This window comes from Castor canadensis, chromosome 3 (assembly GCF_047511655.1).
Source record: "Castor canadensis chromosome 3, mCasCan1.hap1v2, whole genome shotgun sequence".
Lineage (NCBI taxonomy): Eukaryota > Metazoa > Chordata > Mammalia > Rodentia > Castoridae > Castor > Castor canadensis.
Window position 1 is genome coordinate 179,173,128 of NC_133388.1, and position 27,530 is coordinate 179,200,657.

General features: G+C 39.1%; 1 protein-coding gene and 1 non-coding gene across 3 annotated transcripts in view; both read right to left on the reverse strand.

The window, feature by feature from the left end:
• Positions 1-27,530, reverse strand: part of Sntb1 (syntrophin beta 1) — a 222,909-nt gene that overhangs the window by 75,352 nt on the left and 120,027 nt on the right. For both annotated transcript variants that reach the window (XM_020169574.2, XM_074069136.1), the window contains exon 3: positions 11,796-12,003. In XM_020169574.2, the coding sequence (XP_020025163.2) occupies positions 11,796-12,003 (208 nt within the window). The remainder of the gene's footprint in view (positions 1-11,795; positions 12,004-27,530) is intronic.
• LOC141421910 (U1 spliceosomal RNA) lies at positions 9,206-9,369 on the reverse strand. Its single transcript, XR_012446600.1, has one exon. It is a non-coding gene; the product is annotated as a U1 spliceosomal RNA (small nuclear RNA).

The window sequence follows — 27,530 nt, forward strand, 5'->3', positions numbered from 1 at the left end:
AAAATGGAGAACAGGAAGGTAAAACAAGCCCAGTCTGGGGGTTGGTAGCAGTGGGAGGGGGGAGGATGTAAGGAAAGGGCGTAGGAGGGTGTAGGAGGGCGAATATGGTGGAAATGTATGTACTCATGTATGAAAAGGGACAAATGATACCTGTTAAAACTATTCCAGGAATAGGGTGATGAGGGGATAAAGGAGAATGATGGAGGGAATAAATTCAACTATGACATACTGTAGGAACTTTTGTAAATATCCCAATCTACTCCCAGTACAACAATAATAAAAAAAATTCAAAAAAAGAGAAAAAAATAATTTAAAAATAAAGTGCTAATTCTGTGCCAGAAAATAGAAGTTAGGGATAAATTTCATATCAGAATGCAGAATTGGTAGCCATAAGATAAGTCACTATATTAGTGAAAGAACCAATGTAAACCCTTTCACTCTACTTAATAGAGGAAAGTATATATTGATACTTAGAAGCATTCCCAAATTTGGGGACTTCTAAAGGCTTCTATACAAATTCCACTCCAAAAATATTCCCTCAAAGTGAATGCTACCTTTCCAATACGATGTACAGCTAGAGAGCAGATTGCTTCACCTGCTGCATTCAGTGCACTGGAGCTCTGTGGCAGCCCAGGGCCAGACATCCAACTGGAAATAGTTCATTTAAGCCATAGGTAAATATTAATGCCTCTATTTTTTTACATTCACAAAAGTTTAAGATTAAAGAAAGTAAAGATTAAGAAATTTGCTTCGGGCCACCCAATTACCAACAAAATGCGGATTAAAATCTAGGGAGGCCCCCATCCAAAACCTATGGCGGTTCTGTTATTGTCTGCTATATTTCAACCCTGAGTGCATTTCCCTGCCTCCTACATATTGAGATGGGAGTTCTATCTTCACTGAAAAAACCCAACAGCTTTTTCCTCAATGCCTTTGACAAAAATCCAATTAGGTTAATTTGCATTTTCTATCTTTCATAGCCATTAGGGGAGCACTGATGATCAATACAGCATGGCTGCAAGTGGGCAGCTAACTAGGGAAAAGAAGATATAGTAAAGAGTCCAGGAAATCTGTAACTGAAAAGAGTCAGACAGATTATAATTCTGTTTTGTACAGAGCAGAGAAAATGAAAACAAGGAGTGAGGAATGGGGAGGCAGGACAGGGAGGCCAGAGAGAGTCAGATGAACTGTACAGCCCCATGTTTGATGAGCCAAAATAAGAGTATTTTGACAAATAAACACAATAACCTATACCACAATTTCTATTTTAGAAGCCCTTCAGAACTCAAGTCAATTCTTGAGTGACCAGACTTCAACTGTCTTCCTTTTTCTGAGGCAAGTCAAGCTTTCTCTCTTTTGTTCTCTATTTCTTATTTTCCCAGAAAGCTTTTCCTTTCTAAGAGGAAGTATCCTAATCTCTATCCCTACCTCTGATATCACCGAAGTTCCAAACGCTCCCCTAGAAATCCCTCACAGTTTCCAATGGCAAAACAATGATGCCAGGATCACGTATTTGCATAATCTCAAATAGTTCTGATAATGTTTTACGTGATCGGTGAGATGCACCCGGGTAAAGTCAACTAGGCCTGGACAGAAGTCAGAGAGATGGGAGTTTTTGCCTCGCATCTATGGCCAACTAACATAAAATGGCTAATTCATATTCCCTTCTCTTTTTCTGTCCCTTTGAGCGCTACGGCTCTGTAGGAATTCATGGTTCTTAGAACCCATGGAATAAGTAAGGCACGTATCTGAGTTGTATTTGCTGGGGGCACCAGAGCAACTAGCAAGCTAAGTGTAGAACTCTCATTTTCTGACTTCCAATCCAGTATTACCATTAAAAACGATGATAAATTTACAGAAAATGAAGAACAGCCATTCAAAATCATCGCACCTACATTTCACTCCAAATGGAGAAACCTGACACTTTCCAGTAAGGAATTTCCTAAATTATACATAGGTCAGGATTTGAGCATTTTCTTGTGGAAGTATGATTGTTTAGAACACAGAAAAGATGGCCAGGTTTAGGAGGTCCTTCCGCTCCCTCTTCTCTGCAATCCCCAGCAAAGCCACTTTTAAGACATGATGTAAATTGTACTTTGTTCCTAGAGAAAATGGATTATAGTATCTATTGCAACAGGGAATCATATTCTGTGAATATCACTGGCCCACTGCCTCATTCATTGAAAAACAGTGGTTGCATATTTCCCAGAGACTATCCAGGCACTGGAGTTACAGACCTAAGTAAGAAACATCCCTTTTCATGTAGGACAAAAACAGAACAGGGAATATTTTAGGGCCTTTTTTCAACTTGTGATGATAGAGACACGAGTGAGGTAAATCTGATGGTTCTGCTTGATCACCAATGCTCCATAAAGTTCCTCATTTTCATCTGGACTCAGACTTGATGCTAGAACTCTAGGTAAATCTGTATTTCTATTCCCAATTGTAAATAAAATCAGTATGAATGAAAAATTCAAAATTTACTTGCTTGATAAACCAGACAACTGATTTAGCCTGTGAAACCTGAAAATACCAACTTCAGGGAATTTCAAGATGGAAAATGAAATGTGTTTATTTGCATTGATTATGTTGGCAATAGTGCATTGCAGTCCTAGTAGAAGTCATAAAAAAAAAAATTTAAGGGTGCAAAGGGACTCTGAAAATGACATTTGGAATTTTAAAGCATTAAAACATAATTATTCCAGGATGTGATAGAGGAAGAACCAGTAAATGCCAGGGTGAGTTATTAGAATCTGAATACATTTGTAAGTAAAAGTAAACATGTAGGTGGTGGCTATCACCTTCAGCATATCCAGAACTGGCCACTATTTTGTCTCTCTCCCACCTAAAGGCAGCAGGTATATTTGTTGGAATTTCCTGCCTCGCCAGAGCACACCAACCATTATAGTAGACATCATTGGTCCTCTGATAAAATGACTCACCTGACATAAGCACTGACTGCTCATAGCCTAACCTTATCTACTTCTAGGGAACTGATTGCCTGACAAGTAACCTCTCCACCTCTAGGGAGTCCACAGCTAATGGCTCCTCCTTTGGCTTAAGGTGGGAAGTTTTGGGCAACATTCACGCTTTAGAGCCCGGGGGATCAAGCTGAAGCTACATTTCAGCTGGTATCGTTGCTTTGCTTAGCACCCTCTCCCACCCCCTGTCTTTCTTGGTTCACTCAACTTCCCTTTACATTGCTACCAAGAGCTTCCATCAACAGTCCCTCCCCAAGAGTCTCCCTCTCACACTCTGTGACTAAAGAATTCTCACTAAGACATTGGGAAGGCAAGACCCTAATGATCACTGTAAGCTTAAATTTTCATGTATTGCTTTCATTCTCATGTGGTTCCAATGACCTACTGTGAGCCTCCTGTTCTTACCTGATATGTGCCCACACCAAGCAGAAAAAGTTGTCCACTGGTTAGTTTCCATATCAGCTGGACTACGTTAAAGACCCCAATTGGTCCTCTACCTAATGGGTTTTATTTCCATGACAGGCCAAATATGAATATCCAAAATATTCAAACAAGTCTATCACATCTTCCCATGGGAGCCAGGGTAACTCCCTGTCTTGTACCTATAAAACCTGCTTCCTTCATCCTCTGAGGTTCACTCAAATCCCTGATATAACCCCCATGTGGCACCTTGTGGCATGTGGTGTCCTTATCATCTAGGCTGGGAGGATATGTGACTAATAAGCTGCCTGACCTTACCTCTCCAGTGTGAGGTAGTGTTCAGACATCTCATGCTGTCTAGATGGGGAATCCCTCCCTCACCAACAGGGTGAATATGAGGTGATCAAAACAAACAAACAGAAAAATCAAATAACAGAAATCAATTGGAAAGTCAGGAAGGGGGATGTAGCTCAGTGGTAGAGTACTTGCTTAGCATGTTCAAGGTCCTGGGTTTGATCCCCAGCATCACACAAAAGAAATCATTTTTCTTTACTGGAGCAAGGTAGCTTTCTTGAAGACGTCTGTTTTATAAGAGGGACAAGACAATTTGTGATATCCAGCTGTATGTGCCATGCAACTGGGCACAAGGAGTTTTCTCTCGAGTTATACTATCTTCTCTAGAGAGACTGAAGCAGGCCCATGTGAGGTTGTGTGTCTCAGTCTATAGGCAGCATGCTCCACGGCTTTCACACAGGCAGTACTGATGTTTTCACCTGGTCAGAATGACTACCATTACAAAATCACACTGTCAAGGGGGCACTCCATACTTTCATTATGGCTACCTCTGCCACACATTCACCCACCCATCCCTGGAAAATGGGGGCAATTTGAATGAAATTCACACTGGCACATTTAGTTTAAACACTTGCAGCAAAAAGTCTAACAGGAAAATACCCAAGCTGTTGGCAGGTTTTTCTCAGCCTTGTTCCATCTCAGAGGTGATTCATTCAGGAACTCAAGAAGACTGCTTTTTAAATCAACACAACAGAGCTATTAGCACTTAATTGCATTCACAGTCTGTGTTTCCTAGCATAACCAACAGTCTTGATTTAGGGATGTTGCAAGCCAGGGGTAGCCTGAACAGTAGTTCTATTTCTACCTCTTATCAGATGGGAGTCCCCTCAGGTCAGAAACTATTTTCTCCCTGGAAGAAGTGGTGGGAAATTCCGACTTAGGTGTTTTTTAGGCAGATGGTGGGGCTGATATATTTAGAGACTCCAGGAATATCAGCACATTAATTACACTGTCAAGATCATGATTATCAGCAGGCTCTTTTACTCAGGCCATGGTTATTTTACATTTACACTTGAGATTCTTGCAATATAGCTGAGCAATGTAGCTGAGAATGGAAAGACTTGGTGGGTTACATTTATGTGGAATTTGGAGTGGTGGGTACATCATTGTTGAAAATGAATGGTGGTACAAATTATGTGAGAAAAACAATATAGATATGTATGAATACATCTATAAGTAGAAAGATTTGTATATTTACATAAATAGATATGGATGGAGAAATGAATGAATGGATTGACAGATGAGATAGATTAGAAAGATAGATGATAGGTAGGTAGGTAAGTAGATAGACACAGACAGATAGATAGATAGACAGAGAGACAGAGAAAGACAGTGAGATTGAAAGACAGGTATTCTTGTCTTCACAGTACCTCTGAACAATAAACTGACTGTGAAAGTTGAAACCACACTAAGTGATCTAAATAGTCATTTGAAAAAATTAGAATTTTTCCATGACCTTTACAATTTTAATCAAAATATGATAATTTGTCTTACTGTCTGCTATAAATGTATAGGGAAGTGGGAGATACAGTAAAGTTAATGTTTATTTGGCAACCTATCATTTAAACATTAGAAAGATTGGGAATTAAAGTGCTTTATTTCTTTGTCACACACAAAAAAGAAGAGTATCAATGGTACTTTGAATAGAACTTGTTGGGTTCTTTGCTTCATATAACTTATGAGACAAAACATCTGTCTCTAAATTTGAATCAGCTAGCAAAATTGTACCTTTGCACTTTTTTTTTTTTTTGTGGAACTGAGGTTTGAACTCAGGGCTTGGTGCTTACAAACTGGGTACTCTACCACCTGAGCCATAACTCTAGTCCATTTTCTCTGGTTATTTTTGAAGATGAGTTCTTGTGAATTATTTGCCCAGCCTGGTCTTGAACCTTAATCCTCCTGATCAGTCTCCCAAGTAGCTAGGATTACCAGCCTAAGCCACTGGTGCCCAACTTCCTTTACACTTTTCTGTTTGCTTGTTGGTAGTACTAGGGTTTGAACTCAGGACCTTTTGCTTGTACTGCTGGTGCTCTCCCACTTGAGCCAGACCACAGTCCTTTTTTGCTTTAGTTATTTTTCAGATAAGATTTCCCACTTTTTGCTCAGGCCCAGCCTTAGACCATGCTCTTCCTACTTATGCTTTCCAGGTAGCTGGGATGACAGAAGTATACCACCATGCCTGGCTTACGTGTTGAGATGAGTTCTCAGTAACTTTTTTTTTTTTTCCAACCTGAGCTGGCCTCAAACCATGATCCCCTCAATCTCTACCACTCAACTAATTGGGACTACAGATATTAGCCACCATGCCTGGCCCATAGCCTTTTCACTTTCAGTGATGTGAAATATCTCTGAAAGTGCCTTCAGTATGAAGTTGTCACCTCTGGGGCATCTTTAATCTTGTGAGCACAGATCCTTTCTTCATCTATGGTTCCAAGTTTACCTTCACACCAAGTTCTAGCTGTATTCAAGGCTCTTGAACAGTATCCCTGTCAACACTTCTTTTTCAGCCACTTTTTCCATAATTCCATTAATGTTTGATTCAACTTACATTTCCACCACTATCACTTTTTCACTCTCCTCCTATTCCTTCTCCTCTCCTTCTTACTGTCACTCTTCATTCCTTATGGACAGCTTTCTCTTTTATTACCCATTCTTGTAAAATGTCACATACACTAATCCCTGGGAGGTAAGGAGGAAACACACCTAGGCACTTTGCTGCCTCTGTGTGGAGTAACGGAAGTGTGGTGACCAATCAACCACAGACTTTGAAAGAAGAGACATGATTGGTCACTGGCCAGTATGCACATATGTTATCTACATAATGATTTGTGGAGCCAGCAATGCACTTTGCACTTTAGGAACTTATTCATGCTTATTAGGCAACTGAAATTTGTAAGTGATGGAAATGTGTGTATGTGTGTCTATACAAATTGTCTCCCCTTGATCTTTCCTATCAAAAATTATTTCAGTCTCTGTAAGGCTGTACTTCGTACTTCTTCAGTACAAAATGATAAAGAAGAGAAGGTAGAAGGATTATGTGGAAAATTAAAGGAAAGGCTTAAGCAGGGAGGTGTAGTTGAATGACATTGTCAAGAATGGAAGGGAAGATAGAAAAGAGAATCACTTCTTGATTTTCTTCTTTTAGTGTCAGAAAGGAATGAGATCAGTTGAAGATTTAGGATGAATACTGATGAGAGAATAGATTTTAGTAAGTGTTGCTATTCTCTTGTTCTCACAATTGTAGATAGAGGATTTAAACTATTTTGATATGTCTTAGCTCTGAAACTGTGCTTTGGATCTATGATACTGCTATGAGTGGCCTCTGGGAAACCTTACTCATATGGGCAGATGTTTCCTGGGCCCTTTTATTAGCTCAGCTTAGTGGAAAGTGCTGAGCTTTGGTGTTAGAAGGAGAAGCTCAAACTCTAGCTTTGCCAAGTATTAGAGGAATGATCTTAGAAATGTTACACAGATTCTCCAGGCGTACCTCATAGGACTAGGATTATTAAAGCACATTGCCTGAAACAGACTAAGCACATAATAAATATGAATTACCAATGTCCTTCCCTCCAATAACACCATGGGGAGGTGCAGCTACATAAACGTTCCCATTTGAAAGAATCTGAAATGGGAGTGAGGAGAGCTGAGAACTGAACTTGCCTCTCAGAGCTCCCAAATGGGTTTCTTGTTTTGGTGTGCTGAGTTTTTGCATTTTTTATCTGACAAGAAATCATTTGAAAATGGAGATACCAAGGTAAAGCTTTCACAATCCTGCCATGTCCCTTCTTCATATTGTTTTTCTATGCAGCCAGAGTCAGAATGCAGCTTGTTTTTCTCTAGTTTTAAAGAGGACCATTGAAAAGTCCTCCATGTATAGATAACTAAGTAAGATTTTTTTTAACAAATGATCAAAAAAGATGTTTGAGGTTTGATGAATTTTATTACTCAGGGTAGGAATTGTGTGGGAGGGCCCTCTAGGGACTAATATGATCACAGGAAGACTTAACATTGATGTGTGTGGCTTGTCCATGGGTGAAAGTGCTCATATGGGAAGCAGTTTAGGACTGACACTACAGTGGTTCACAGGACCCAGAGGCCAAGGAAACAAGGAAAAAGGCCCAGCTGGAAGCATTCACTGAACTTGATACTGTAGAGTCTAGAGAAAAGATACTGGAGCTGATTGAGAGAATGGAAGTTACTATATTAGACTCTTTCAATCACTAAAGCAAAGAAATAACAACTTCCCAGCATTATCCTACTCTCTTTAGTTTTGAGTGTGACTTCAGATAACACACCTTCCATTCTCCAAGTCCCAAAATTCTCCTCTGTAGAGTTAGAACACCTCTAAGTTTTCTTCTCTTCTGATTTTGCATGCGAAGGTTCTCCAAAGCCCACCAAATCAAATTTCAACCATTCTGTTTAGTTTTCAAAATCTTTCATAATTGGGTGCCATCAAAGGTATCCAATGAATTCTCTCCAAGAAAAAGCTCATGCCAACTGAAAAGTCCTGGCTCCTGGCCAGACCTCTGCTCTCCTCACAAGCTGTAGACTCGGTTCTCTGCTCACTCTCCTTCTTTTTGCAAGAGTAATGAACTCTCTCCAGTCATTGGAAAGCTCATCATTTCTCAGGAGTCATTCCCACAGATAATGATAATGCTAATATTAAGTATTTTTCCTGTGTAGTGTCAAGGAAGCTTTAAAATCTTGAGTAGGATTTTAAAAGGGAAGTTGATGTTGTTTCTTATTATTTTAGTTCATGTAAACATTACTTCTAAAAAACTGAAATTCAATATAATCAGTACAATCTTGTCACAGAACTACTGTTATTCAGTATAAAATGAAAGCTTAACAGTATAGAGAAGGACAAAGGACACCAATTTAAGATAAATTATAGCTGAGTATATATAGGATCACACGATCTTTACAAATACCAAACAAAATCACTGATATTTGTGATAATCTAAAAAAGCATAATTTTAAGGATTTGCCACCGTATCATTTGGCTAAAAATCATTCATCTGTCTCCACACTAGTATTTGATATTCAATATCTATTCAAAATATTCCAGTTTCAATTTGTTCCCTTGGACTTGATCTATGGTAGTTTTTTGAGAAGTTTGAAGATGAAAGCAGTAAAGGACATTCTTGCTTCTAATAATTTTCCATGATAAGTCATTGCTGCTCTTATAGATATGCTAAATAATATAATTACAGACATCTATAGTGATCATCTGGAATTATATCATAACAATAACATTCCAAAACCAGAAAGAGCTTTTTGTATGCTTTTATTACTGCTTCATGGGAATGCCTACTAATGGTTTTACTAACAACTTGGGATAAGCACAAAGCATAATATAGAGAATAATTGAAAAAAACTGGAACCTTTAGAGACACTGTCAGTATACTTAAAATGATTCAACAGCAGTTTTCTTTTTCTTTTTCTTTTTTCAGGGGAGAGTGTGAATGCAGTCCCCCACTACCACAAATTATGCAGTCGAGTTTCCCACATTTGGGGAAATCGCAGGGGTCAGCACATCTGGAGTGCAATGGATAAGCCTAGCCCTGGGAAAACCACCTTCATGATCATGGTATCTCCCTTTCCAGGTAAGTATCAACAGCAGTTTTCAACTCACCAAATAGTAATGGTTTTAAGCACAGTGAGATGAGAGAAAGGAGATCATCTCAGTACTTGAAAGGGGTGGGGATGTCTGTGTGTGTGTGTGTGTGTGTGTGCGCTCAAGCGCATGCTGGCCAGCTCCTTGTGCCCTCCATATCCGCTCTTTACATTTTTAAATCTTGTTCTGTGCCCTGGGAGGCCACTCATCTCAACAGAGTCCAACAATAGGATATTCTGGCCTCTGGCTTCCAGTCAGCCTCAGCCATTGGGGAACACCAATGACAAGGTTTAGAAAGAGCTGTGTTTCTCTCCCAAAGACCATAGCTGGGAATGGGTGGCCTTTTTCTACCACTTCAAAGCTCACTAATTTCAGATAATTGTTGCTTCCCCTCCCCATATCAGGTCAAGAGATGGTAGTAGCCTCTCACTATTGTTAGCCATAGAGTTCTTCATTTCTTATTGGTTTCCCTCACATTGGCTCCACCTTACAAACTATCCTGGCACAAATTCTATTGTAATCCTCACTTTTGAATTTCCCAACTGTCTTCTACCAGAAGGTTGAAAGTACACTTCCACTTGAAGGACCACTCAAGACCTCAATCAAGTGAAGACATTTTTCCTTACAATCAGCTTTTATGCTTGTCCTTCTATCGTGAATGTCTATTGCTTTTGCCTCTCCACTATCCATTCACTCTTTTTCTTACACAGCACCCCATTTTCACAGTTGAGAACCATCCACCCCTCTTCAGCTCTTGGTGCACATGACTTGGGTAAGAGTGATCGCAGCATCAACTGGGACTCTACAGATGATCCAGGTCAATCTATTAGACTTGTATTGGAAAGTTTGTGGCAAAGAGGTCTCTGATAACTGAGACAGCCAGTTGTAAGGGAAAACAAACTTGAGCTGTCAAGCAGAAAGAGCTTGCTTGAGAACAAACCAACAAAGTGGATAGGAGAACAAAAAGATGAAGCAGTGCACCTAATCTCATTTGAATCACTGGATCCCACCATGCCTGAAGCTTACATTTGGATATCATAGTCATCAGAAGCCTCTTTGTGCCCAAGCTAAGTTGAGTTGCACTTTCTATAACTTGTGATGGCAAGATCCCTGAATAATAGGCTTCCTTCTAAAAAAAACATGTATTTGGAGAGACTAAAACATGGGAATGTGAGAAACTGTGACTTTCAAAAAAATATATCAAACATCCAGATTTATGATGTTTTTCTCATTAAGAACACAAACTCATAAATTCATGAAATACTACCTGTGTTTTGTGTTTACTATGATGTTAATACTACCAACACCTGCATTATCCTTTCAGTTCTCTGAAATCTGTGAGAGATGGGACAATCCAAACCAAACAACCCACTTTGTGTTGAACTTAGTGGCCCAGACCCATGCATGAGCTGGTGCAGACAAAGGACAATGGTGGAAAACAGCTGAATGCTGTGCTCAAGTATTACTTTCAAGTGCCATTTGACTGGGCCTTCTCAGATGACAGGCTTCATTGGCAGGAAAGCTGTTATTGCAACAATCATTATTCCTATTTACCGACTATTAGAATGTGAGTCACTGGGAGGTCAAATTGTCCCAAAGCCCAGCATTCCTGAGCACTTAAGGCCAAGTTCAAGGGACAGCAATTGGGTGTAAGGACAATGGCAAAGGCTCTATCCTTTGAAATGAAGAGAATGGTAACTCTCAAGAGAATGTCACAAAGTAAGCTTTGCTACCATCAACATGTCACATACCTCAAAAAAAGAAATCAGAGTGACAGTATTAGTATACACAGTCTTTTCCAAAGCAGCTGTCCTCCCTGTGACAGAGACTGTCTTTGTTTGTTTTAAATGCAACCCTCCCCACTCCTACCTCACACTGCCTCACATAAAATAGCTCATTACTGATGCCATTTAGAATCTACTGACCTAAAAGCACAAATAAAAGGTTGTATATGACTAAATCAGCACATAGTATTTGCTCAAGAAATCCTTGCTGTCATTTGTAAATGCATAACTTAAATGCTCTGTGTAATTAATGATGCTCATCAAAACCCACACAAGCTCTTTTCATGCAACAATTTCAATTTTCCTGCTTTCCAGGCAACAGCTCTTCTCTGAGTTTGTGTTATTCTCCCTGCCCTTCATTCATAACCATGAAAATCAAACTTTTCATCAACTTATCCTTTCATCCATTCCATAATTAGTGACCACATGCAATTTGCCACATTTGACTGTATATTGGGGAAATGAATGTTGATTAAGGAAAATCCTCTATGTAATACAAAAGGCATGCCAGTCTGGTGGAATGGTCTAGCATTCAAGTATACTGTGAAAGAGAGAACCAGTCTATGGAGTGACATGATGACAGTGGTACAGTGCTGGCGGAGCCAAAGGGAAAATGATGGAGGGAATCCTCTTCCTTACCTTCTCTGCAAGCCAGCCAAGATGCCTGATCTCTCGGCTCCCAGCAATGCCTGTTTTTCCCAGCTGCTCTCTGACCTCAGCAATCACTCGAGTCAGGAGGTCACTAACGTTGGAGTGGATGGCACTGAACCAGGCCTGGGCAGTGGCTGAGTCCTTGCTCCTTAGGACCACTGTATGCTTGGCATCAGGAGAGTGAATTTCAAGCTGCCTAGAGAAGCAGAGAGGAGTTAGAAGGTTTCCTAGCAGACACTCCTTCATCAAGACTTGCCTCATAAAGGTGAACTAATTCTTTACTCTTTTGGACTGCTCTTTTTCACAATTTACCTTAACAGTCCCACTATTCTTTTACTGATACATTCATTCATCCACAAATATTTATCAATTGCCTGGGCACTAGTCTATAATCTAAGAATATGGTTGTGTAACCACCAAATCATCTGACTTAAGGATATTTGGTTTTCCTGTTTTTCAGCTGGTTAGCTGATTAGCAGTATCATATCAAGACTTTCAAATTGTTAGCAGATTCTAATTCAATCCATGGAGGATTTTAATGGTATAGTCAGATCACCGCTATTAGTAGGATGTAGAATGAAATAGCTAGACACATGTTTAATTCTTCTACCAGTGTTAATCAATTGAGAATATTTTAGAATAAATAATGATCAAACTAGGTATTCTTTAGAAGCCTTGTCCATGGCACGTTTAGATCCATTAACCACTGGACTCCTGTAGTGAAGGAGTGAATTGACCTAGGAAAGGGTATTAGTGTGAAAAGAGATAGACAAGGATTAGTATATTCAAAATCGAGTATCAAAGTTTATGTCAGAACTCAAGTTGGATCACCAGAAATCCAGAGTGACAGATCTGATTACTGTAATTATGGTAAAAGGAGGAAGTTCTAGGCAGATCTTTGTGCTTTTAACTTTTCATTTTAAAGTGATTACAGATTAACATGGAGTTGCACAAACAGTATGGAGAGGTCTGGTACACCCTCCACCCAGCTTTCCCTGAGGGCTATATTTTAAATACTATAGAACAGTATCAAAACTACGAAGTTAGCAGAGTTTGGTACTCATATCTGCAATTCCAGCATTGGGGAAGTTGAGGCAGGAGGATTGTGAATTCAGGCCAGTCTGAGCTACATAGAAACACTTGGCCTCAAAAATAAACAAACAGAAATGCTATGAAATTAGTATTAATATGCTGTGAATGTACAGTTCTACACCATTTTATCATGTGGAGATTTGTGTAACACCACTGCAATCCAGATACGGAAACAGCCCATCACCTTGAAGACTGCCCTCCAACTATCTCATTATAGACACATGTCCCCTTCCTCACAACCATTCCAAATCACCACCTCTTCTTCATTGCTGTAATTTTTAGACAGATACTTCTGATTACAGAGAAAATATTTTAGTTATTTACTCATGTATACATATACACAAGTATCATTTATTCACTCATATTTGTATTAGACAGATACAAAGATTGAGAAATTAAAAACTGAATAACATTAGCCATTTATTAATTTCCTTATCTCTTAATAATTATACTATCATCCATTGTGAATTTACTATGTGCTACACAAAGTTTTAAATTCTTTTACATTATTATATCTAATGTCCCTAACACTCCTGTTTAACAGATTTTATTTAACAGAAAAAAAAAAGAAATTTGAAAAAAGGAGAGAAATAATTTCTCCAAGGCCACACTGCTGGGAATTCGGGGATTAAACCTATAAAAATATGATTGAAGTACAGTGCATGCATATATGAAAAGGCTGCGATGAAACCCATTTAAATTATAAGAAAGCTGAAAAGATGAGGACGGGTGGGGAGGGGGATAAGAAAGAGTAATAAACTATGATCAAACGACATTGAATGTGTTTATGGAAATATCACAGAGAAACTGCTTGCTTTGTGCCATTAATATACAGTAATGAAAATAATTTTTTTAAAGCCATGACACTCTGTCTTTAAATAAGGTATGTTTGTTTTAAGCTTACGTGTTGCAGTTCCTACTGATCTCACTGTGAAGTTTGTACATGTGTATTTGAAAGCACTTCACCTAAGCACAGTCAAGTGAGAATTTTCCTTCTGTTGAGGAAAGGAAGGTGGTCTCACACTGTGCTTTGTACTGGAATGTGAAGGCACTCCTTTGCTTCCAGTCTGCAATGAGAAAATAAGGCTCAAGGGTCTGAAATTTTCTAATTAGTTTAAGAACCTAGTGGATTCCAAGATGGCGGCTAGAGGGAGGAAGCAGAAAGTGTGCCACGATACCTGACTTTAAACTATATTACATACAATAACAATAAAAACAGCATGGTACTGGCACAAAAACAGACATGAAGACCAGTGGAACAGAACACAGGACCCAGATATGAAGCGAAACAACTATAACCAACTTGTCTTTGACAAAAGCGCTAAAAATATACGATGGAGAAAAAGCAGCCTCTTCAACAAAAACTGCTGGGAAAACTGGTTAGCAGTCTGCAAAAAACTGAAACTAGAGCCATGTATATCACCCTATACCAATATTAACTCAAAATGGATCAAGGATCTTAATATCAGACCACAAACTCTAAAGTTGATACAGGAAAGAGTAGGAAAAACTCTGGACTTAGTAGGTATAGGTAAGAACTTTCTCAGTGGAATCCCAGCAGCACGGCAACTAAGAGATAGCATAGATAAATGGGACCTCATAAAACTAAAAAGCTTCTGCTCAACAAAAGAAATGGTCTCTAAACTGAAGAGAACACCCACAAGTGGGAGAAAATATTTGCCAGCTACCCATCAGACAAAGGACTGATAACCAGAATATATAGGGAACTTAAAAATCTAAACTCTCCTAGAACTAATGAACCAATAAAGAAATGGGCAAGTGAACTAAACAGAACTTTCTCAAAAGAAGAAATTCAAATGGCCAAAAAACACATGAAAAAATGCTCACCATCTCTAGCAATAAAGGAAATGCAAATTAAAACCACACTAAGATTCCACCTCACCCCTGTTAGAATAGCCATCATCAGCAACACCACCACCAACAGGTGTTGGCGAGGATGTGAGGAAAAAGGAACCCTCTTACACTGCTGGTGGGAATGTAAACTAGTACAATCACTCTGGAAAAAAATTTGGAGGCTATTTAAAAAGCTAAATATTGATCTACCATTTGATCCAGCAATACCACTCTTGGGGATATACCCAAAAGACTGTGACACAGGCTACTCCAGAGGCACCTGCACATCCATGTTTACTGCAGCACTATTCACAATAGCCAAGTTATGGAAACAGCCAAGATGCCCCACTACTGACGAATGGATCAAGAAAATGTGGTATCTATACACAATGGAATTTTATGCAGCCATTAAGAAAAATGAAATGTTATCATTTGCTGGTAAATGGATGGAGTTGGAGAACATCATTCTGAGTGAGGTTAGCCTGGCCCAAAAGACCAAAAATCGTATGTTCTCCCTCATATGCGGACATTAGATCAAGGGCAAACACAACAAGGGGATTGGACTTTGATCACAAGATAAAAGTGAGAGCCCACAAGAGAGATATGAGGATGGGTAAGACACCTAAAAAATTAGCTAGCATTTGTTGCCCTCAACGCAGAGAAACTGAAGCAGATACATTATAAGCAACTGAGGCCAATAGGAGGAGGGGACCAGGAACTAGAGAAAAGTTTAGTTCAAGAAGAATTAACTTAGAAGGTAACACACATGCACAGGAAATCAATGCAAGTCAACTTCCTGTATAGCTATCCTTATCTCAACAAGCAAAAACCCTTGTTCCTTCCTATTATTGCTTATACTCTCTCTTCAACAAAATTAGAGATAAGGGCAAAATAGTTTCTGCCAGGTATTGAGGAGGTGTGGGGGAGTGAGAGGGGGTGATGTGGGTGGTAAGGGAGGGAGTGGGGGCAGGGGGGAGAAGTGACCCAAGCATTGTATGCACATAAGAATAATAAAAAAAAAATAAAAAATAAAATCCCTGATAAATCAAAAAAAAACCAAAACAAAACAAAAAAGAACCTAAAGATTTTATGTGGTAGTTGAGTTCTTTTAAAACAAACTCATGTGTTCCTTTATAATTAAGAAACATATTCTACTACTCATAACAACACATTCTATAGATTAAAAGAACAATAATTGTCTCCCAGACTTTAAGGTCATCATGTGCTTTGAGTATATGCTACCTCTAGGAAAGTAAACAAAAACTTTAAAGTTATTATTATACCTTTGGAAGTGCTCCTCAATAAACATAATTAAGAGAAAGAAAGCTTACAATTTCAAAAACTGTATCACAATGTCTCTGCTTTAAGTTAGACAATTTTCATAGGGGGGCAGCCCCTGTCTTCTGCAGCAGTCTGAAGACTCGTGTTTGTCATCAAGAGTAGGCACAGTGTGAGGTCTGGGCATGGTGCCTCACTCCTGCAATCCTAGCTACTTGGGAGAAGGATATCAGGGGATCATGGTCCAGGCATGCCTGAATAAAATCATGAAACCCTACCTCAAAAGTAACCAGAGCTAAAAGGGACGGAGGTGTGGCTCAAGTGGTAGAGAACCTGCTTAGGAAGTGCACGGCCCTGAGTTCAACACGACTACTACCAAAAAAGAAAATTCCAAGAGTCCTACTTAGTTCCAGAGTTGCAAAATAACAATTTTGCAGATTCCCTGGCCTCATTAACATTTGAAACCAACCTTTGAGAGCAAACCTTTTAACACATAAACTGTAGAAATGAAATGATTCAGAAAGTGGGATGTCTCTAGAGGAGTTTTAGCAGTAATTAGCTGTCTTTATATGAAACTTTCAAAACAAATCTCCCCAGTAAAAGTTGGAAGGCTTTCTGTGATGAAATGGGGGATCCTGCAGGTGACATTTGTCTTCACCAGAATTTAAAAATATCATGACTCTTAGGTACTTTTCTAAGAGCTGGGCAGTAAGTCTAGGTTTTCCTTCCCTCCCAAATGTCATTATTCTTCAGTAAAGTTGCAGAGCGGGACACAAACTAGGATTCTTGAAAAGTGTTGAAGAGCGTTCAACTTGTTTTTAAACTTATTCTATCAATCTTATTCTAAGAATTTAAAATGCGCAAGTACTTAATTTACGATAGTTTCTTTTGAAAATTGGGATTTGTTTTAAAAAAATGACAACTCTCCAGATTCTCTCTCTCTCTTGTCTCTCTCTCTCTCTCTCTCACACACAACACACACACACACACACACACACACACACACACACACACACACACAAAATGATACCAGTAAGAAAGAAAGAAAGGAAGGAAGGAAAAAAGAAGGGATATTTTGTTGGTTATCAGTGCATCCCTAGAAGAAAGCACACTTGCAAACAAAGGTACAGTCTAGTGATATGGAGACTTATTTCTTCCAGGTTTTGACAGCATTTATCCCTAGTATTAATTTACGTAAACTTCATAGCACAGAGAAAAGCACACAAATTGTTGGTGTACAGGTTGAATCTATCAGCAATCTATCTCTCTACCTACCAATCTACCTATCTATATATCATTATTTTTCATTTGGAGACTGGCTCTTGCTGTGTAGCCCAGGTTGGCCTTAGAATTCGCAGTTCTCCTGCCTCGCTTCCTGAGTGCTGGGATTACATGCATGCATCACCATGACTGGCCTTTAAATGTATTTTTGCAAAGTGAATATGTTATCATCACTTGGATCAGGAAATAAAAAATCACAGGCATCCCAGAGGTTCCCTTTGCCCTGTCTTTCCAATGATTCTCCTCCAAAATGTACTCTTAGACTTTCTGTCACCATGGATGACTTGGGAGTAGGCAAAGTGGATGAGAATTGTTTTTGTTTGTTTGTTTTCATTTGTGTTTGTCTGAAGTGTAAGGGAGAGCCTGAAGTATTTCCAGGGCAAAGTTTAAATACCAGCCTATCCTTTTCAACAGTGGTTCTGCAAGTGTGGTCATAGACTAGCAGCATTCTGCCACTGGGAACTTAGTAGAGTTAAGCATTTTGGGTTTCCTCCCCAGACCTACTTACTTAGACATCCTAGGGGTGGGGTCCAGCAATCACTTAACAGGTAAGCCTAGTGCAACTTTAGTTTGCAAAGAGCTATTCTGTAGGTTCATAAGAAAATGCACTGACCTTGGCTATTTGCCAGGCTTCTGTGTGGCTGCACTGGACATGCTGAATGGTGAGCTGAGTTTCCCCCAAGACCTCAAAGAAGGAACACAGAAGACGCAGAATAGAGAAGACTGTGGTGTTTTATAGTCAAAGAAAGAAAGCAGCACAGGTTCTCAATCAAAAGTATAACTTAAAAACCCTTGAATAGATTTTCTCTTAAAAATCATTTAGTTAAATGCAGATGCGTAGACCTCATCCAGACCTTACCAAGTAAGACTCTGCAGTGGTTAAAGCCTGGATACATACTTCAAATATTTCACAAATTATATAGACTAAGGCCACGGGCCAGGGTCAAGCCCCCTAAAGCACTGTGTTGCCTGTGGGTGGTTGTCGCCAGAGGGGCAACAGAGGAGACTCCTCATGGACAGAGTGTTAGTTATGTACTGCTAAGTAACAAATCCCTCCAAAACTGAGTGACTTAAAGCTCCAATCATTAAAGCGGGAAGCATGTCAGGAATTGGGCTATTGGTGGTTGAACTTATCTGGGTTAGATATAATCTTGGCATTAGGATAGGAAGCAACAGAGGAAAACTGAACTGAGACAAGAAATCCATTCGCAACTGACATTCCATATACCCTTGGACTTTCCTATAAAGCCAGTTGAGTTGGGCTACCGTCAAATACAACTAAAATCCTTGACTTATACGCTGACCCCAAACAGGTCACTTAATTCCTATAAGCCTCTCATTTCTTCATCCTCTGTAAAGCAGGAATGTAGCGATCATGGTGAAAGTGGTGATGATGATGATGATGACAACGAAGATAATAATAGCCCACAGAAGGTCACTAGAGAATCAAATGAGAAAATAATTATGAAACTGCTTTGTGACCTATAAATTCTCATGTCGGTAGTTGTCATTTATGATTTTAGCATTTTAAGATGACTTAGTAACTGGGAAAAAGAACTATGTTAGTGAACATAATGCTTTTGTATTTTCTGTACCTATGGACACATATATAAACAAGTTAATTCTCTCTTAGTGACACTGTCAGTAAAAAGACAAGGCATGCAGAGTAAAACAGAGCAACTTTGCAACTGTCTTGGGTTACAAAATGGAGTTAGAAATAAATATGATATTTCCTTTCTTCCTTCCTCCCTCCCTTCCTTTCTCTTTCCTTCCTTCCTTTAAAAGACTCTTCTATTCTGTATACTTATAAGGTCTGTAGCATGCACTGGGTGCTATAGAAGGAAGTGGATTACATGGTCCCTATCTCCAAAAACCTTACCAAATATTGTGAGTTGAGTAGTGTCTCCCCAAAATTGAGGTCCATGTGGAACCTCAGAATGTGATTTATTTGGAAATGGAATCTTTGTAGATGTAAGGTAAGGGTTGAGATTAGATCCTTATGTCTTAGCTCATGAATCCACCTGCTGGATTAGCATGGATCTTACCTTTAATAATGGTGTTATTATAAGAGATAGAAAAGACACAAAGAAAATACAGCAAGAAGACAATGTCAATATGGAGGAAGCAACAGGAAGGATGTAGACACAAGACAAGGTTTTCAGGCATCCACAGAATTTAGTGGTAGGCAAAGTTGGGCTTCTCCCTCAAAACTTCCAGAGGGAACCAACCTTGCCAATCCCTTATGTCAGATTTCTGGCCTCCAAAACTAAAGGGAAATAAATTTCTATTGTTTTAAGCAACCTAATTTTTGGTACATTATTATGGCAATCCTAGAAAACTGAAACATGTTGTAACTACCTTCTCGCACATGACTTGGCCAGGACTACACTGCTGTTTAAAATCCATGGATGCTGAAAAAACTCTTAAGACATAGGTTACTTAAAACTGTACCTATCATACATCCATTTCAACACAGTTTGGAGTTAAAAGGTCTCCTCTTTGGCCAAAAGTCCTACTCTAAACAACATTCAATCCTATAGCCCAGAAAGAATTAAAGGAACCATTCTGAAATGGCCATGAAGAAAGCCTTGGAGGCACGCAGGCTCATGGTAGGCCTCCACTCAGTCAATGAGCAAGCCTGTGACTTCTTTCTTGGGGTAAAGAAAATCTATGCAACTCCATTGCTAGCTGATGAGTCCTACATTTCTGGAACTGGGGAAGAGAAGGGAGGAGGGAGTATAGGAGCAATAAAGTCAGGATGGCTGATTGGCGCTATTTTCAGCAGGCCAGTCTTTTATAACTCCAATTTTGTTCCCCAGTTGAACTGACCACTGCTTGATGAATTGTGTTTATCTGTAGTTCAGCGATAAAGTTCTCTTTTAATTCCCTACTGAATAGAAGTATTTAGGGCAATGCCACAGCTGTGTTTATTCTCACACTCCACCACAGTTATGTAAATACTGCCTATGGAACTATTTCTGATAAAGACCCATACCAACCCCAAGGAATTATATGCTCACTCTAGATGTCTGCTAAGATGAACAGTTTCAATCCAGCTTGGCACAGCACAGGAACGATATCACAGCTTCTCAGAGATCATTTGGCAAACCTCACAACAAAAGAGTGATTTTCTTTCCCTCACTCAAAGGCTTCCACAGAGCTGAAGAACATTTCCCAGCATTCCCTAGTTCTCTTGTTTCAAAGCACCATGCTCACAAATAAAACTTGAGGCCTCCTAACAGAAAATTAATAAATAAAACAAAACTTGTGACCTGGCCACAAAGGTTGCAGGTGACTTTCCCCTCTAATGTGAAGATGGAGAAAACATACATGAAGCTAATCGAGAGGCTGAGGCCTGCTGGCTTGCAGAACCAGGAATCAAACAGATGCAAAGCGCATGGTTATCATGGCTGCTTCTAATTCCACACAGCTATGATTTCTATGACTGATTAAAAGTACCTCCTAGCAGAAAAGCAAATATCACACTGCAGACAATGGTTGTTATCTCTGGGTAGTGGAATTTTGACATATGTTTTATTTCTACCTTTCAGCTTTTCTACATTTTCCAAAATTTCTGCAATGCAATTGGAAAAAAAAGAAAAAGTCCCTTTTGTAAAATAGATGTTTATAAGCCTTTAGCAGATGTTTCATGGATGAAATAATCCATTAAGAAAAAAATATACTTATGTGAAAAAGATAGCATTTGAGGAAGAACAGATTCTTTAAAAACCCTAAAGTGGGTTGTAAATAAAAGACTTGAAAGAGATAAAGGAAAATTGGTAGTAACAACATTCATAATGAGAATGAGGACTTGCCCATAGGGATACAAACTTCATCCGAAAAAGTATTCACTTTTCTCATTTTGTCCTCACAACCATCGTAGGAGGTGGATGACCTTGTTTGGGGGGCTAGCTTGTCCAGTCTCCTCTAGTCAGTAATAGAAAAAACTAGGACTGGAACCCAAGTTCATCATCTTATTCATTATGTTCTGCTATGGTTTCAATATGGTAGAATGCCCTGCAAATGTCCATGTACAAAGGCTTAGTCTCCAGGGTGATGATACTAAGAGGTACTGTGAAACTTTAAGTGAGCGGGCCTTATGAGAAGGTCTTTAGTCACTGGAGCTTACCCCCACCGGGAACTGTGGGACCCCAGTCTCTTAGTCTCTCCCTGCTTCCTGACTTATTATGTGAGTAGTTGCTTTCATAGTGCTCCTACCATGGTGTGCCACTCTCACCAGAGCCCAAATGAATGGGGCTGCCTAATTTTGGACTTAAACTTTCAAATTGTCAGCTAAGTAAATCTTTTCTCCTTATAGGTTAGTTGACTCATGCATTCAGTAGTCGTCGTGAATGTGACTAATGTCTGCTCCATTTAGTAGGATTCTTACAAAATGAGGTATGTTATTTAAAACAATAAAGAACATTTTTCATGTCGTTTGCTGCTCAATAGTTTTTGAACATCCTTCTTGTGCATTTGGAAAATTTTTCAAATTATAAGGTGAACTCTACCGTGGTACGTGTCAGAATTCAAGGTTCTATCCTTCTTTACTGCTCCAGAACAGAACCATTCAGACAAAATACTTCTGAAGGAAGTAACGTGAGGACATAGCTGTGCATGTGATCCATCTCTTGGCAGATAAGGCAGTGGAGGTATTCAGCTGTCAGTGGCAGAGCTTGGCCAGTGTCACATGTCCTCTGTGCAAGCTAGGGCAGTTGTGTGAGCTGTGAGAGTTGCCTAGAGGGGTAACAATGATATTTTCCTAGTACAGCCCTCATCCTGTGGTTGGCTGTTAAGCTTTTTAGTCTAGTTTCTGAAGTCCTTGGGAGATATACAAGAACCCTACTGTCCTTAACCAGAGTCGATCCTACTGCTTGAAACTACAGTCCTCAGCTAAGAAGGTAGATTTAGGAAACAAGTTGCTATGATGAACGCTAATGAGATCATCTAAGCAATGTGTCAAGTGTGAGCAGTTAATGGAAAAGAAGCCAGATTTTGTGTAAAAAATCCTATTCCAAAAACAGGTCATGCATGATACAGTATTCTGCTAAGCTCAGACACTCTCTCTCATGTTGGCTACTTTTCAGTTTTTCAGCAACACGTAAATTTATAAAATATGTGAAGAATTTCAGTACATTGACCTTTCCTAGAAGAATGATATCCTTATCAAAGTTTTAGAAGAGGAGTTAGCTAATGTCAAAACTAGAGAAAACATTTTGTTTTTTCACTGCACACTTCATCTGCACTTTACAAAATATTCTATGGCTTGATCTTGCAAGCCTCTAACCTCTTAGAACCCGACACTGATAACAGTCTGTCCCACAGCCCAATCTAGAGTGTAGACCTGGGAGTCTGAAAGTCTGTTTTTACTTTGAATTAGATTATTTGGGATAGGGTGACCAAATTTAGCAAATCAAAATGTAGGATGCCCAGATAAATTTGAATTTCAGAAAAACAAGGAATGATTTCTTAGTGCAAGTGTGTCTCATGTAGTATCTAGCAGTGAAGTGCAGCTGGTGGAAAGTACATGGATGAAAAAATGTACGAAAGATAACACTGATAAGGCTCTGTGGCATAAGCTATGATGGGTGGGGAAGAGGGAATGCCAAGATGTTTGTTGCCTAGGTTTCTGGAACAGAATACAGAATGAGCGACAGTGCCACTCACTAAGATTAAATGATCCACATTTGGAGAGAAATATGTATTTGATTAAATATCCCCATTGTCATTGAAATGTCTTATTATCACCTCAAACCTATACTGTATACAGATACGAGATCCTCCCCAAGAATCTGTTTATCCTATTATGGTTTTGTTTTAATGACAGCAACATCCTGTCAATACTCCAGGCTGGATAACCCAGTCTTCCTTGATGCTTCCTGTCCTCTTTAATGGTACCTAGTCTCCAAATTTTATCAATATTGTCTTGGTGGTATCTCCTTTTTGAAAGAGCTAGCCTGAATATAAGTTAGGTAAGTTACCAAGTGTTTTCAGTGCTGCTGAGACAATCACTTATCTAGTGTGCAATGTGAATTTTATTTTCTAAGCCAACTTTGATGAAATGGGAGTGGTTGCCTGAAACAATGTCTTGAAAAAGGAGACTGAGGCCTCATTCTAGGCTTAACTAGGAAAAGTGTTGTAGTCACTTGTTGACTTTGTCATGGGCGTGGAAGTGGGGATTGGCAGCATTTGTGACACCTGTTTAGCATTTGTAGACTGCATTTTGGCATAGAGCTCTCTAGAAATAGACCACTTCTACTTCTCCTGATTACTCTATACTCTGAGTCCTGGCTTTTAATCACCTAATCATCTCTTTTTCAAGGCTTATGTCCCTTTTATAGTTTATCTCTCCTGCTAGACTGTAACTACTTGAAAGCATGGTTTATAACAAAATTATCTTATCATACCCATTGCATAATACTGGGGGTGGGGGCATAGTCTGCAAGTATTTGCTTGGGTAAGTGAATAGAAAGCCATATCTACCATTAAAAGCTTGCCCTATCTGTATTGGTGGCCTCCTTTCCAGTGAATGTTCTATATTGCTCCCTCTACACTTGTCTTGTTCTTTTGCTGGCACTCAACACTTTTGGTCTTGAATAATGGAATTTAATTCCATAGCACAAACTCCTTCAGTTCTAAAGTAACCTGCTTAGTATAGTAAATAAAGTTAAACATATTTTAATGTGCCATGAGAAGTTTAATTCTCACAGATAATATCCAATACTGATTGATTCCAAAATGGTTACCTTAACATTATATTGTTTATCAAACAATTTACCACACATCATTTTTTTCGGGTTAAAATAACCAGTATGTGATCTTTTTAGCCTTTACCAGACTAGATGTAGAGGCAGGCAGCCTTACAAATGTGCAAAGCAGGACAGGAAGATGACACAGAAATAAAGCAACTAACTAGGAGTATTAATGCAAAGTGCTGGTATCTAAGAGGTAACAACATCAGTGGATATCATCTAACTCATTTATGGAAGAGTTTTATGTAACATGGTGAGATTATCTATCTGACCCACTTACTAAATTGAGAGGAAAATGTCTTTTCATTCATTACGTTATCAATTTTTCGAATTCCTAGCACCTACCAGACAACGTAAGGCCTATAGGGAGCACAACTCAGAACAGCTGTAACAGAAACAATCACTGAGATTACAGTCCATCCATGTGGGAAAAGCAAATAGTTTCTTACATTTTCAAATAACATATAAGAATTCCCTGATGTGAGAAAATAATTTGTATCTGTCATAGAAGCAGAGAATCTTTCATTCAGCTCTCAATAAATTACTAAAACAATAAATAACTACATGAAGTTGGCAGCTGCCTCATGTACTAGCAGCAAAATAAAAACTTCCCTTTCAGTAAGTTTATTTTCTCAGGCATTTTGTCACAGTCACAGAAAGTTGACTAACACACTATGGAAGGCAGCACATTAAGAGTTTAGTTTCCATGAATCCTTCCAAGGATTACTAGGCATTGTCACCCACAGAGAGGAAGGTCCTGAGGGAGTGTTAAACAGGAGGCATAAGTTGTGGCTCAGTAAGGAGTGGAAGAGAGTCTACCACATGAAAAGACCCAGGAGATTTGGATTCAGGAAGTTGAAAAGATCACAAGCAATTTGAATTAGCCTGGGAGATCTAGATACAGAGAAAAAGAAACCAAAGCAATTCAGTTACGAGCATGAATGAATGAATGATCTAAGTCAGAATTAACAATCTGGAAAGAATTAGAGGTTATTTAGTCCATCCACTCGTTGTAGAGGTGAAAAGCCTCAATGCTGGAGAGAAGTGATTTATCCAAGGTTACACTTGCAGGTAGTAATATTATGCAGTTTAGAGTCCATATTTGCTAACAATAAAGTTGATCCAAGTTCAGTGATTAGAGGAGTAGAAAACTCATGTTGAGCAAATATAAACTTCTTTAAGATTTTCTAGAAGGATGGTACTGAATTTGGGGCTGGTAGCTCTTTCTGTATTTGAAACATTCACTGCAGCATTTTGTAGACAGTTCACTGTCAAGGTCTTTATGAAAATGACAGCTTCATAATTATTTCTTCTGTAGAAGCCCTTGCTCAAAGACATTTTGACCTCTTTTGTAGATAGCAATAATAATTTTCATTACCTGAAGGATTTAAACAAGCACAAACAAATAAATCAGCTACCCATAAAATTGCTATTCTTTAAAATCTATATCTGAACTATCTAGACAAGTCTTAAATTGTCATGAATTTCAGAGCTGGTTGCAAGAGAAGGCGAAAATCAGAATAATGCAAATCTTCATCCCAAGTTTTAAAAGGTCACATTACATGAAATTCAATCTTCCTCATTCTTATGGTAAATGCCAAGGTGCCAGACAAGTAAGTCAGTCTCTCTGAAGCAGGAAAGCTGGGGGTTTAGATTTGTTTTGTTTTGACTTCATTTTTTTTTTTTAAGTAAAATATGTGTGAAAACAGTAAGGCAGAAAAATTGTTACAAATGAAGGAAATTAATTCAAAGCTTTACTAATTCTTGACATGAGGTACATGGGGAGGAGAGGCGAATGCCGCCTTCTGTTTGCTGCCAGGGAGACCTTCGCTCCTGGGCTGGTCACATGTCTGCCTCTGTCTCACAGTATTCCAAGCATTTGTTCCCTCCAGATGTGTGAGTCAAGTGACTGAAGTTTATATCCAGCACGGCACCGCAGGCTACAGAGAAAGGGCTGCTTATCAATTAGTATGGACTACTTTTACCCACTCCAAAAATAGAAACTGAAAGAAGTCAGATTCTGAGATAGGGCAAGTACAGATAACTCTAATCACATTGGAATCATTCATTTAAAAACATTTATCAAATATCTGTCCTCTGTTGGGCAGCCCTCTAGGTGCTAGAGATACTGAGTCAAACAGCATAGCACGGGTTTCAAGAAGTTTATTGTCCACAGGGGCTGGAGGGGGTTAAGAGGTGGGCAGCCAAAGAACACGATGACCACATGTGGCACAGTGGTCAGTGTCATTAGTGGATCCAGACTTGCTAGGTCCATGTACTGGATATTTGCTAAACACCCTTGAGCAAAGAACTCAACATCTGTGTGTCTCAGTTTCTCATCTACAAATAGAAATGAGCTGGATTACAGCAAGGGTAATGACTGGAACAGTGATGATCTTGTAACTCTAGAAGGGAGTGAAGTTGTTTATATCAGAGGCAAGGAAAGAGACAAAGGAGGGAGCATCAAAGGAATATGGCAGTCTGAGAAAAAGTGGCAAACTTCATGGTACGTGGTGGGATCTGTGAGGAGTTCTTGGAAGTGTGAGGAAAAGACAGGCAGGGAAGCGGAGGCACAAACATGGGAGAGAGTCTGACAGGATCCACTGACAGATTTATGAAAGCAAAGTGACATGATCAAGCTTATACTGAAGTCAGGTCATGCCTGGGAAGACGGGTTAGATGGGAAAGAGACTGGAGGTAGAGACTTCTAGAAAATCTTTGTAGTTATTGGAGTAACATCAGTGTAAATGCAAAGGAGAGAACACTGTAGATAGTAAAAGTTAGATTAGAGCAGGCTTAGGAGAATATTATATTATGACCATTTAATTTCAGAATTAATTCTTGCATCTTTGAAACTGTGTCTTCTAAATACCCATTGAATTAAAGAAATACCCATCCATGGACACAAGGGACTGCTAGGCATAGGGAGAAAGTGGATACAAAGATAAGGTCAACAAAGATAAGGTCATATGTAGTTCAGGTCATTTATAGACCAGTGAGGAGGATGATACCAAATAATTACAATTCGTGGTAAAACAGGTGTGCCATTAAAAAAGCATAGGGTATCAAAGGAAAGAAAGGCATGCTGAGGGGAAGGATCAGGAAATCCTTCAGGAAGATGAGGACATTTTAGATAGGGCTTAAAGAATAAGAGGATTTTGACAAGTCAGACAACTGTAGCTCCTGTAATCCTAGCTACTCAGGAGGCAGAGATGAAGAGGACAGTATTTCGAAGTCAGCATGGGCAAACAGTTCATGAGACCATATCTCAAAAAATACCCAACACAAAAAAGGACTGACAGAGTGACTCAAGTGGTACAACCCCTACCCAGCAAGTGTGAGACCTGAGTTCAAAGACCCCAGTGTTACCAAAAAAAAAAAAAAAAAAAAAAAAAAGGATTTTGACAGGTGAAGGAAGACTGGAGAGAAAGCATTCTAGTCTATAGGGTCACTATACTAGAAATTG